We start from the raw sequence: 14,864 nt of genomic DNA on the forward strand, positions 1-14,864 counted from the left end.
CATCCTTCTCTTCAGACATTTCATCTATCATATACTTGATATGCAGAATCAAGTGAAAACAAATAACAAAACAAAAATAAACAAGAAAGCAATTACATGAAAACATAAAATATTAACACAATTTGATAATATGCCCACATCCATTGGAAGAGAAGAAATCAATTTAAATTTACTATACTACAAGGAGTAATTATATTTCCTACAGACTCTCATATGTCAAAATCCCAAATCACATAAAAAAGGACTCACCATGTTAATCAAAATACCTTTTTATATTCTATGCCCTTAAAGGTTGATTCAAGTGATAAAGAGAGGGTTTGTGGGTAGTTCTAGGTTGAAGTCTCAATAGAAACAAAAACTTGAATATATGACTTCTTATAACTTATTTTTATAATAAAAAAAAAATGGTTTCATAAGACATTCCCTTTATAATAATAGACAAAATATTATCAAAATAGAAAAATATCGAATATCCAAAAGGAAATTTGAGACACTTTTAAATAAACATAAAGCAAAATATTTATCTCAAAATAGAGGAAAGATCAAGGTTCTTCCCAATCTTAAAGTATTCTTCACAATTAATGTGATTATTTTCACATTTAAAGCTTGTAATTATACAATTAAGTATACCCAAAATTACAAATAATATTACTTCTGTCTAATGATTTCTACCATGTAATGCTCTTCCTCTTTTCAAGCATAATGATCTATAGACAATTTTATCCACAATACTGAAGTAGGCTTCACACCAAGATTTCTTGATTGCTAAAACAAAATATGGACCTAAAATACCCAAAGCAAATCCAAGCCCGATACTGAAGTAAAACCACTGATCAATGGAGTCATCATCATTTTCATCTTCAACAATACCTTGCCCCTTATCTAAATCATCACCTTGGCATTTAGCAACAAGTGGAGGTCCACAAAGATGAGGGTTTCCAACATAGGCAGACTCACTAAAAGTTGTCATTTGTCCTGTAAAGGGGATCTTGCCAGAGAAATTATTATTTGATAGATTCAAATAACTCAAAAATGTTAATAAAGACATGCTCCAAGGAATGAGACCATAAAGAGTGTTACTTGATAGATCAAGAGATGACAATTCATGTAACCCTGAGATGTTTTCCGGAATCGAGCCATTAATATGGTTTCTTGACAAGTTGAGAATCATTAAACCATATAACTTTGTTACGTCTTTTGGAAACTCTCCACCAAAGTTGTTGCTGGATAGATCTATGCTAATTATGAGAGAAAGAGTCTTGATATATTCCAGATCTTGGCCTTTTGCAGTCACGATCAAACTATCATCATAAACTCGCCTTGTATAAGAGACTCCGAGTGTATAGCGACTTATATTTTGCTTTTGAGCCATTGCTTTAAGATCACCCAAACAGGCTGGAATGCTACCACTCAAATTGTTTTCAGCAAGGTCTAAGATATGCAATGAACTTAAATTTGACAGCTCAAAAAGAAGCCCTCCTGAAAATTTATTGGACCTCAACTTAAGAATTCTAAGGGATGTGAAAGCAGCTCCAATCCATGCTGGAATATTACCCGATAATGAGTTGTAACTGAGATCAAGGATTTCCAAACTCAACAGGTATCGGAAAGACGAAGGAAGTTCTCCTGACAGATTGTTCTTGTCTAGGTGAAGTGATTGAAGCCATTCTAACTTACCAAAAGATTTTGGAATAGTCCCAGATAAATTGTTCTTTCCAAGGTGTAGCATGCTTAGGTGAGGGCAATTACTTATGGTTGAAGGAATGCTTCCTGTCAAACTATTCCTTGAAAGATCAATGATCCGAAGACTCTGCATATATCCTATAGACTCAGGGATGATTCCTGTTATTTGGTTGCCTGAAAGAAAAAGGAAGCGCAAGTGTGGCATGGATTCACCGATCTTGGCTGGGATAGGACCAGAAAATTTATTGTTGGATAGATCAAGTGAGAGGCACCCAGATTTTGGTAGAGGAATTGGACCCTCAAAGAGGTTGGAGCTGAAATCAATAGATGCCCCAAGGGTCATATTTAACTGATTTGGTAACTGACCCTGTAACTGGTTGAAAGAAAGACTTAAAAACCATAGTTGATGAGAAATATTCCAAAACCAATTTGGGATGGAACCTGAGATGCTAGCATTTGACAGACCGAGAGTGATGGCCTCCTTTTGAAACTTGAGCCAAGTCGGAAATGAGGGACCTAAATTGCATGAACTTAGATCAAGATAAGTGATTTGGAATGGAGGGACCCAGGTGGAACTAACATTCAAAATGAGACCAGAATTTCCATCCATCCACAAAACCTTCAACTTACTTGACTTTGAAAAGTGTTCTTCAGAAAGAATTCCAGTCAAGTGATTTTCAGTAACTTCCAAGAGAACCAATTCAGAGAGTTGTCCAAAGCTGACTGGGAGACTCCCATTAAGTTCATTCCTTCCAAGCCACATATACTCCAAGTTTTGGAATGTCCCAAAAGAAGCTGGATAGTGCCTTGAAGCTTGTTGCTATATAGACTGAGAGTAGTAAGTTTTTCCAGCTGACTCAACCATTCTGGCAATCTGCCATTTAGTTGATTGTAGGACAAGTCCAAATACAACAGTTCTGGTAAAAGACCGTCAGAACTGCAGTTTTTGGTCTCTTTGAGAAATTCAGGTAAGCTTCCTGTCAAGGCATTGTAACTCATATTCAAGTATTTTAAGTTGCAAAAACTCCCAATAGAGCTTGGGATTGTACCTGCAATCACATCAACAGTAAAAGAAAAAAAATTAAAACAATTTAATTTAAAATATTTTTAATAAATAAAATGATGAGTGATAAAATAATGAAAAAAAGTATGAGATTCTAAGAACATTGAGAATAACAATTTTTCTAAGTAGGAAACTTACCAAGAAAGTTGTTTCCTGCCAAATTCAGAGCTTCTATCTTCTTCCAACTTCCCCTTAGCATTTGAGAGCAACTACCTGTGAGATTCATGTTCCAAGATAGATCCAAGTGCTGCAAGTTAGGTAATTCACCAAAGCTTGGTGAAATCTGCCCGTATAACTTATTATAGCTTACATCAATGGATACAAGGCTGCTAAGGTTTAGAAGCCATATTGGAAATTTTGAATTCAAGAAGTTGTCACTGATTCTTATGACAGAGAGTGAGGTAAGATTAATAGAGCTCGGAGATGAAACTGAACCAAACAGCCCACAGTCATGTAGATGCAACTCTATTAAAAATGGAAGCTTGTTTAATGCCTCTGCCCAATGAGGTCCTACCATTGAAAGGTTGACGTAGTTCATCCTAAGATGCTTCAAGGAAACAAGACTAGTTATCCATTCAAGGTTATTAACAAATAAATCATAAGACAGATCAGAAGAAAGATCGAGAAATTGCAAACTAGTGAGGTTTCCCAGGTTTGGAGGAATGGCACCTGTGAACCCACAATTTGATAGATTTAGGTACCGTAGATTCTTCAAAGATCCAAAGAATTTTGGAATTTGGCTATGCTTAAATGAGTTGCCACTCAAATCTAAATATCTCAAGGATTTGAGTTCTATCAATGAAGGTCTAATCTCCCCATTCAAGTTCATAGGGCTCCATTTTTTATATGCATCCTCGTGAGCATACGAGCTATGAAGATCTATTGAAATAATAGCTCCTGTATTATTTTTGCAACCAATTCCCTCCCATTGACAACAATTGCCTCCTCTCCATGATGAAAGCCGATCGCTAGAACCTTTGAGACCACTTTTGAAGTCAATAAGAGCATCTCTATTTACCCTTAAGCAATTTCCCAAAAGAATTTCACCTTTACAAGTGAATTCTCTTGTTGTTAAACATAGAATGATTGAAAGGAAACTAAGAATTGAAAATTTCTCCATCCGGGAACACCTGTAGAAAAAAGTAACAATAAGTTCCATCACAACAATAAAAATAGTGACAAAATTCAATAAGCAGCGGCATCATGATATTAGACAATAAATAACATATTTAATTTAACTACTCATTAGTTTAATAAGATAAAAAATGTTAAGTGAACAACATACTTGAAGACATATCAAGAAAACATTATTGTGACCATCTCACCAAATGGCAAATATGCTCAGATGATTGCTATGGATCAAAACATTCAAACTACATAAATCAACCACAGGGAAAAAAAAAGGCATTAGGAATAAACACTAGGAATAGTGGCATTATTACTCATGAAGTAGGATTTTACCTATTATCTCTTTTTAGGTTGTCCTCAATCCTTTCGTTGCAGAGAAATATATAGAAGACAATTCAAAAAGAAGCCAAGTGGATGATAGTGATAGTCAATCCCTCCTTTAATTTTAGCGATATTTTCAAAATTAGATTGGACAAATGGTTCAATTACTAACCAGTCCCTTTTGGTTTGGGTGGCCTTTTTTTGACTATTTTGGGCTTAAATAGGTGGAAAACTGGTGGTTACTACTTGATTATGAATTAATATTATTTTAAACTCGATCATTGAAAATTCCAATGCTTCAACACTTCACCTCATTAATAGCTTAAATAAAAAAAAAAAAAAAACATCCATAAAATTTAATCACTTGACATCTTTTAAGTCCAAAATTTTGATACCATTTTATAAGCTAATAATTTAGCATGATAATATACATTACCAAACACTTGGTTTAATAAGAATAAACCTAATCTAAATTCTCATAACTATTTATTGGGTTGCTACTATATATCAAGAAAAATCTCATCATTAACGATGCTTTTTAAAATTATCTTCTAATGAAAAAGACTTAAGTTATAATCTCTTTAATTTTTTTCAAAAGGAAAAGGAGTCAATCTATCATTTTGGTCCATAACTTTGACTTTGTGCCCTATCCACTTGTCCCTTTGAGCATGACTTTGTTTAATTATGAAAAAAATCTTTATAATATCCCACAAAAGGCTATACAAGTCATGTTTCAGTCTTATAAAAAAATTAAGAAAAAAATAATAATATATCAACAAATTTTAGCATACCACTTCAAAATAAATAAATTTTTTAAAATATTTGAAAATTTTATAATGAGGCTATCATTTATGATAGAAAGACCATAGTTATAATCAACCTATCCACTAAAGTCAGCTTTGGATGGTTGCAACTGTTTCAAGGATTGTATCTATCATATTTAAGGTCATACATTGCCTCTTTGATTAATTCAAAGTTTGTGTCGTATCCATCACAGTGACCACTTTTTCTTCCATCATTTTTAATACATTTTTTTTATCATGTCTTGGTACCTTATCAAGGAAAAGTCACATTGTCAATGACCCAGAAAAAAGACAAGAAATATCTATAAATTAAAAATTCAGTTAATGTAAATATAAAAATTTTTAAAAAAATTGTATTTTAGTAATTTAAAATGTGTAAGCTTTTTTTTAAAGTGTTTATTGCATTTAAAATTTTATTGGATTTTGATTCATATTTGTAAATAATAGATATTTTGTGTATTCTTTTCTTAAAAAGAAAATTGCAAAAAGAATTTTTATACCAGCACTTCAACTATAGCCTTCCTAGCACAGAAATGCATGAACATTTTCATGCATTTGGATATAAGATAATTTGGACATCTGACATTTAACAATTTCATAATTTCTCTATTTAAGTTGTAATTGTCTAAATTTCTATGATTATTTTTCAATGTTTTTCTAATTATAATTCTATATTTGTTGAAAATTTAAACTTGATTTATAAACTTTTTAAATATTAGAATTAGATTTAATCTCTAAGAGTCAAGGAAAAATATTTATTTTGAGTGATTACTTTAATTTCTATTTTTGAGTTTTCAAGACATTAAAGGTTTTTATACTTTATTAGTAGGAGTTTCAATTTTATTGAGTATCTATAAATAAGAGATTATGTAATATTTGAACAAGACAGAGTGGTGGAGTACAATAAATATTTATTTTTTTCAAATTTTATATTCTTTGTAGATGTTTATGTTTCTTTATCAACCCTATTACTGAAACAAATTGGTATCAAAATTTTTGTATATCCAATAAATTTGTATGAGAGTCATACAAAAAGATGCATGACAAATGCAATGTATCCTTTTCAAGTTCCTCGACTCAATAAAGATAATTGTAATATTAAGATAAAGGTTTTACTTAGCTCATCAAACGCATAAAAAGTTGAGAAAAGTTACAAAGAGTCATGAAACCACTCTATCCCCAAATCAAAAGGAATTTTTGAATGATATGAGGAACAGAGACAAAAACTCCCACTATCATCCATTAAGTAATATATAAAGGTGTTTTTCAATAGATTTCAAGTACAACTACCTCCAAGCAAGTATGAAGATATTACAAAATATACACGAGGGAGTTGATAAGATACAAAAAGTTTATCTCCAAACTCAATCCATGACTTAGATTTTCTATCCAACTTATAATTTACTCAAGTCATGTGCAATTCAAGTGGTGCAAACCAAAATATGCAAATAAGGATATAGTGGAAACTAACTTTGTTACACTATTTCTTACTTTTAAGGGTTCTATCCTACAATTCCAATTCATTTAACTTTTAAGGATATAAATCTCCAACGATTAAAAAATTTTATAAATTTTTAAATAAATTTAATTATAATTGATTTTATTTTATATTTTTTATGGTAAACCAAACACCAAAAAATCATTTCACTTAGTTTTGTTTTCTTTTCTTAATACTTTTTTGTACTACATATATATAGCCTAAAAGTTACATCACAATGATTTTTTTTTTTTTTTTTTTGGAGAAATCACAAAAAAAAAAAAAAAGATATCGTGGCCACAAAGGCAACCACTTCTACCTAGGCGCATAGACAATCACCATAAATACATGGGTCCATGAAAAATTTAAATTTTGGATTAGAATATAGAGTTAGAGTTGGTACATGTCCTCTTCTATTCTCCGATTCAGTCTTTGCTTGATACCATGTCAAGTCAGTCATATTAAATGTTGGATTGACTTTGTATCAAAAGACTTAATTTTATTAGTAAATGTGAAAAGTATCATCTCTTGTTCTCTTCTATTCTCCAATTCAGTCTTTGCTTGATACCATGTCAGACCACAATCATATTAAATATTGGATTGACTTTGTATAAAAGAATTAATTTTCTTCTTCCACACCCGAGAGACCAAGTCCCTCAATAAGGATAAGATAGTAATGGGGCCAATAACCATGATATCGCTTACAAGATAAATCATTTTCATGATAACAAATATCAAGAGTTCTACAATATCCTCTACACCCTTATAAATCATGTATTATAATTCAAAATGGTTAGAAAACACCGACAAGTCTCAACAAAGTTTGTTAGACCATTTATAAATTTTTAAACTTTTAATGAAAATGACTATCTATTCACCCCCTTCCCTTTTTTTTTTACATACTTGTGTAACCAAGATCACAAATTTTTAATATACACACCATTTTGAGGAAATTTCTTGAGTTGCAAGTGATGATTTGATAAAACCAAACTATAGAGGATTGAGTATATGTAACAATCATTTTTGGGTAGTTCTTATAATCTAGTTCAATATACTTTATGTTCCATGAATTCTTTAGAAGAATTTAAAAATTAATTTTGGTATCATAAAATAGAAATATTATTGTAATCACTTAATTTGCTTGCTATTATTACTAAGTCCACTCCATGGAGTTGAAAAAGTCTTATATTTTTAGTCTATGTTTATAACCACTATGTCAAGTCAAATTTATTAAATTCTAACTAAATGGAAAGGGATTTGAGTTGCTATATATCTTGACTTCAATTTTTAATGAAAACTAATGAGTTGTGGGACTTCTTGATGGGTTGTAGGAGCATGGAGCAAGTTGTTTGTTTGAAAATCACACTAGAGGTAATATCTTCTCACAAGAGTTGGTTATATCTCCTAATGACAATAAAGCGAGTTTAAGGTAGGTCATCTTCATCTTAATTCAATTTCGATTACTTAAATTTATTTGCATCCCCATCAAAAAGATAAAAATATAAATGTTGTAAGGTGGGTATGAAAATTTCCATGTCTTTTTTAATTATGAAATTAAATAAAAATTTTGTTAGTTACAATGAAAAATAAAATAATAAAAACTACTATTAAAAATAAAAATATTTCCTACTATATATTTATCACCTTTTTTTTTTTAATATTATCTTTTCTTTATTTATTTCTTCCATGTCTTTTCTATATCTAATTCTTTCATTGATTATTTTTTTCTTAAAAATAAAAATAAGAATGGATGAAACTCCATAATTCTTGATAGGAGATTTTTTCTTTATCAAAAAATCAAAATAAATAAATAAATAGAAAGGGTTTTTTGGTCATGTGATATGATGTTTGTTTTTAAAAATTCCTTTTGAAAGAACAATGAACATTTTTTTAGTATTTTATAAAATTAAGGGTGTTTGGCAAGTTGTTTTAAATATATATATATATATATATAGAAAAATAAATAGTAAAAAACTTGTTTGGATAAGTTGTGTTTAAAGATAATTTTTCTATTTTGATTTTGTAAAAATATTGTAAAATCACTTTATATAATATTACTTAAATTTAATTCAAGTCTTATTATAAATGAAAATGGTTTTGTAATTACAAATAAATTTAAAAATATTTTTAGTAAAATACTAATAATAATATTATAATAAAATCATAAATTAGATTTTTTATAAAAAAAATACTATTTTAATATATGTTATAGGAATATTGATATTAACATTTTGTAAAAGCATAATTAATTTTTTTTCAAAAAGGAATACTAATAATTTCAAAAATAATTATTAATAATGTTTGATTTAAAATTCATTTAAAAACAAATAAAGTTTCAATTTTTAATGTGTAAATGAGCTAAGTTTTTTTTTTTTATCACATATACGCATTTAGAACTCAATTATAAACACTAAAATGTTTTGAATTAATTTTCAATTAATTGGATTTTTTTAAACTATTATTAAAAATTAAAATATTCATTAAAGAATTTAAATTGTTAATTATATTTAAGTTAGAATCTATTTATATATAGAGAAAATTCAAAAAATATAGTTGTGTGTTTAGGAGAAATCATAAAGTCATGATTCATAATGTATCAATTTTGGTTTATTAATTTGTTATAGTAATTAAATGTATTTTTTGAATTTTAAATTATTTTTAAAAGTTATTAATTAATAAATTTAATACAAATTATCTCTTGATTTGATTTGATTTGCATTTCTATAAATTTTTTATATTAAGTGGTTCATTATTTGAGTTTCAAATTATTTTTGAAAATTATTAGAGTTATTAATGAGTCTAGTGCATTAAGTCTTTTTAAATTTAGAATTTATTTATCTAATGAAAAAAAAAAATTAAAATATAGCTCTCTGAAGAAAAGAAACAATAGTCATTTTAAACCAATTTTTTGCCCATAAATAAGTTTTAAGTTATTTTTAAAAATTATTAGACTTGTTAACGAGTGCAATGCATCGAGTTTGCTTGATTTAAAGTTTATTTTCTTAATGAAAAATTTTATAAAAATATGATTATATGCAAAGAAGAAATTAGTCAAGTAATTCAAAATGAATTTTGGTATGTCTTTATAATGTTATTAAGTTCAAAATTTTCTAATACTAATTAAATTAAGTTTTGAATTAGTTTTAAAAATGAATAAATTTTATTTATTTGGTGAAAACAACTTTTATTTATTTTCTAAAAATAAATAAGAGTGTTTGACAATCTTATTAAAAAAAAAAATCTTATAAAAAATTGAATAACATATGAACAACTTTTATTTATTTTCAACAAATGATTCGATTCAATTTTATTTGTGTTTAATTTTTATTCTTGAGAAAGTTTTTTTACTCATATTATTAAAAGAATTTATTGAATTGTAATTTTAAAAAATCAAATTGATTTTATTTACAGGAAAATTGTTATTTATTTATTTTTTCTAGAAAAATAATGATTTTTATAACTTTTTTTTTACAAAGTATTTCAATTTAATTTTTATTTTTACAAATTATTTACAAAAAATAATTTTTATAAATTGATCAACAACTATATTTCAATTAAATTTTATTTGCAAGAAAATTGATTTTTATTATTTTTATATAAAACATTTTATTTACAAAAATATCAAAATTCAATCCAAATTTATCGGTAAAAATAATTTTTAATAGTAAAAATGGATTTTTTTTTTACAAAATATACTTCAATCCCTTTTTTATTTACCAACAATGATTTTTTTTCTTATTTGATTTTAAAAAAATTATTAAAAAAATATCTTTATTTGGTTTGAGGTAAGTTTTTTCCATTTTATTATAAGAAATTTGGAAATTACTTCAATTTTATGAAAATAATTTCAACTTTATTATTTAAAAAAAGTTTCAAATTTATTAAAAAAAATTGAAAATATTTTTATCCTTTTAAAGAAGAGATTTCCATAATTTTATCCACAAAAGTATTCTAATTTATTTTTACTTAAAAAAAGAATTTTCTTTTTACTTTTATTTAAAAACGTTTTTTCCAATTTTATTTTGAAGAAAAAAAATTCAGAAAATAGTTTTTTTTAATATAAAATTAAAATCTTATCTTTTAACAAAAGCAGTTTTCCAATGTTATTTTGATGAAAAATAGTTTCAAACAATAGTTTTTATTAATATAAAAATAAAAATCTTATCTTCCTCGTAGCCTGTCTTTTCTGTCAATCTATCCATCTCCCAATCATCCCATGCAAACAAAGGCCCAGAGCAATCAGCAAAGCCCAATCATAGAAAGCCCAAATGAATATAAAGCCTAAACTCAATAAATGAAGCTTAATGCCCACATGAACAAATTTAGGCCCAAAAATAATCACAACTGAATGCCTTGAGAGCCCACCGATAATATATTTTCAAAGTTTTGCTGCTTTTTATATTTAATATCTTTAGTAATAAGCAATTTTTTTGAGAAAAATTATACAAAGCAAGAATAAAAATATAAAAAATTTACAAAATATTAGTAATTGGATTTTATGAAGATATCGAAAAATATTACATAAAAATTCCTAAAAAATTCTGCTGTGATCAAAATTGACCACACCCCAAAACAAGAAAGGAAAATCTTTAATTTTCTTTTCAATCCTAAACTTTAAATACTCAAATCCAAATTTTCATACAAAATTAAACTAAATATATTTTTGGAAATTTTAATTAACTTTTTTTTTAGAAACTAGTTAAACTACCTTCATGTAGTACAATTTAAATAAAAAAAAAAAAATGAATTTACCATAAATTAATGAAACCATCATTCTCAAAAATTTAATATGACTAAAATAAATTTTGTTTTGATCTAAAACTTTCCCATGAAATGATAACTCAAAAACCACACCAACAATATAAAAGTGGAATCAATATGTAGACATAAAAAAATTAGTGGATTAAATTACCACTAATTTGGTCTTCTAAAAAAAAGAAAAGAATCATCTTATGGATAAGTCTCTCTCATCTCCAACTATAAAAAGGATAATAATAATAATAAGAAAATTATTATTATTATTATTATCTTGTTGGTAAAACCTCCGGATAAGAAAATTTGCTAAAATTAAGGAACTAAATCCCTTGAATTAAGCAATTAAAATTGGGGATTCTGAAATTCAAATTCCCTATCTTCACCTATAAATAGAGGTGTCTTCCATCAAGAGGAAAGGGATGAAAATTCTAGAGGAGGAAAATCAGAAAATTCTAGAGAGGAAAATCCTAAGGAGAAAATCCAAAGGTAACTTTGTATAGGAGAAGGGGCTTCACAGCAATAAAAAGTTTCATCAAATCTCCTTGCAAGTTCGGTAAGCGGCAAAAGAACTAATACACTCGTTCTTTGCCATTCAACAAGGTCATTCGGGAATAAGCCACTTGTGGCCCTCGATTGACCTTCAAAATCAAGAAAACGTCATCGTCGTCTTCCAAAGTGTGATCAAATCAAAAGAATCAGAGGGAAAAATATTCTTTTGGAAAGAATATTATTTATTTATGAGATTGTACCTGCACTACATTTTTAAATTTAATAAATCTTTTGTTCGCGTCAATTTTTCCTATTTTATTTTGCTAAATTCGCAGGATAACATTTCATGAAATTTGTGCGTACAAATTTATGGCACGCCCGGTGGGACATCTCTGCCTCTCATCTCTTTTGTTAGAAAATTGATCTCTACTACGTTGATGACACCCAAAAGAACTCAAGTTGTGCATGTCAACAAGGGCAATGACAAAATCGTCATTGCACAATCGACACATGGCACCGCTACGAGCCCCATGACTCGTAGCAAAGCAAAATCAACATCTTCAATCTCAACAAAACAAACAAGTGAGTCTGTTTGTTTGCTAAAACAGGTAAGAACACACGATGAGCACCAACCACTCATCACCTTGGTTTCTTTGGGGCAAAGGGCCATAGTCCTTGTAGTAGGGGAAAACTCCCTTCAACACTATAGGACTTTGGGGATAAATCTCCTTGCTCTATTATCAATGCCAACTCTAGCACCGGCTCACACTCTGGGTCGCCAACTGAAATGTCAAATGAGGAAAACTACTCCAATCATTCTGACTCTTTTACTTCTCCCTTCTCGATGACCATGCCGGTAATGACAACGGGCACTACATCTGTAGAGGAGCAATTGGCAGAGATGGCCCGTGCCATCGCCAAACTCACCAAGATGGTCGAGGAGAAGGATATGCAGATAGCCTCCCTCATAAACAAGGTTGAGGCACAAGTACAAAATACGGGTGAGTCAAGTCACGGACTCAACCACCCTTCGAATGTTGCATCTCCTCTTGATGATGCACCACATACGTATAAGACAATGCAAAGTGAAAAACAAATGACGGAATTTGCCTCAATGGCGTCATTATCTGTCCAACAACTTTAGGACATGATAACTAACACCATTAGGGCGCAATACAGTGGACCCTCACAGAGTACACTCATGTACTCTAAACCTTACACTAAGAGAATTGATAACCTACGTATGCCTATGGGTTATCAACCTCCAAAATTTCAATCATTTGACGGAAAAGGCAATCCAAAAGAACATGTTGCCCATTTCGTTGAAACTTGTAACAATGCAGGTACAGATGGTGACTTATTAGTTAAACAATTCGTTTGTTCTCTTGGAGGGAATGCTTTCGATTGGTACATAGGCCTTGCACCAGAGTGTATTGATAGTTGGGACCAAACGGAACGTGAATTCCTCAACCGTTTCTATAGCACCCGACGAACTATAAGTATGATGGAATTTACTAACACTAAGCAATGGAAAGATGAACCGGTTGTAGACTATATCAACCGTTGGCGATCCTTAAGCCTCGACTGCAAAGATAGATTATCGGAGGTATCAACCGTGGAGATGTGCATACAAGGAATGCATTGTCTCCTATACATTCTCCAAGGGATACGACCCCGTACCTTTGAAGAATTATCTACCCGAGCACATGACATGGAGCTCAGCATTGCCAACCATGATGCTAAAAATGACCTTATCATTGACCAGCAAAGAGAAAGACACAATGGGAAAGCAAGTGATAAGATTTCAATAAAACCCATCCAGGAGTCAATGATGGTAAATGTGACTCTTGCGCAAGATAAAAAGAAAGAAGTAAAAGAGGTTAGACCAACCCAAGAAAATGAGAGGTGTCGGTTCACCTTTAAGGAATTAAAGGAGAAGAGGTATCCTTTTCCTGACTCTGATGTGCGTAGCATGTTGGAAGACCTGCTCCAGAAAAAGGTTATTGAGCTACCTGAGTGCAAACATCCAGAAGAAATGGGTCATCTTAATGATCTGAACTATTGTCATTACCATCGAATTGTCAGTCACCCGGTGGAGAAATGTTTCATCTTAAAAGATCTTATAATGAAACTTGCAAAACAAGGAAGAATTCATCTGGATCTATATGAAATAGTAGAGTCAAATCATGCTACAGTCACATTTGGGTCCATCGATCCTGTTTTGTTACATGTTCCACCTAAGACACTGGAGGCATGCGCCGATACTATCCAATGCCAGTCACCGAAACTAAAGCAAACACAAGTGTCATGTCAAGACACCATTCGTCACTTCTATTTTGATAATGAATCAATGTCATATAATGAAGAAGGTTGGACATTGGTGACACGAAGAAGACCTCACAAGAAGCAAGAATCTCATCCCTACCCAAATCTTCCTAGGAAGGAATAACGTAAGCAAAATATTCATCGATATGCGAAGAAGAAAGAAGAAAAGAAACCTAAAAGAAAACAAGCGATTGTACAAGTTGATGATCTCTTGGTACAAAAGCTCATCACCCTATCACCTTAGAAGAATACTTCCCTCAGGAGTTCTTCAATAGAGGGATGGTGACATCAACTCATATGGTCTCTTATCATGAGATTTCGAAAGAAGATGAGTTAGATAAAGATGAAGAAAACGCTTTCGGTGCAGAGCCAAGCAAAACCAAGGAAGATGATGAGAAACATGGGAATCCATCACTATATGCCACAAAAATAAAGGGGGCAAAATGATTTGAAGACAAAGGCCATGATTGTGCAACATGTTGTGCAAACATCACCTACACCAGCGGCGATGAAAATGGCGTGACATCAAGTTTTACCACAATTGTTTTCAAACCTCAGCATTCTAGTGATGCTCCTTAAAGCATGAGCCTAAACTGCATATTGCTCCTATCCTACAAGAGCTTAAATTGTAGTTAAAAAATAAATAAATAAATAATTCTTGGCAAACTTCTTAAACCGAGGAACAATTTCTTTGTATTAAAAAAGTCAAATTCGGAGATTCCAAACTAAAATCTCTAACTTCTCTACATACAAGTGTTCTTTTCTTTCAGCATGACGCGTTCTCAAAAGGGTGATGCAACCCAGAAGCTAAATCTAAAAA

The 14,864-nt window shown here is 30.0% G+C and overlaps 1 protein-coding gene across 1 annotated transcript; it reads right to left on the reverse strand.

Annotated features, from left to right (window-relative positions):
* Positions 1–609: 609 nt before the first annotated feature.
* Positions 610–3,284, reverse strand: LOC117910122 (receptor-like protein EIX2). Its single transcript, XM_034824181.1, has 3 exons — positions 2,885–3,284; positions 2,506–2,732; positions 610–2,449 (listed from the first exon to the last, which is right to left on the reverse strand). The coding sequence occupies exons 1-3, from the start codon at positions 3,282–3,284 to the stop codon at positions 659–661; spliced, it is 2,418 nt and encodes an 805-aa protein (XP_034680072.1). The 3' UTR covers positions 610–658.
* Between the last annotated feature and the right edge of the window lie 11,580 nt (positions 3,285–14,864).

Source organism: Vitis riparia, unplaced genomic scaffold, assembly GCF_004353265.1.
Source record: "Vitis riparia cultivar Riparia Gloire de Montpellier isolate 1030 unplaced genomic scaffold, EGFV_Vit.rip_1.0 scaffold613_pilon_pilon, whole genome shotgun sequence".
Classification (NCBI taxonomy): domain Eukaryota; kingdom Viridiplantae; phylum Streptophyta; class Magnoliopsida; order Vitales; family Vitaceae; genus Vitis; species Vitis riparia.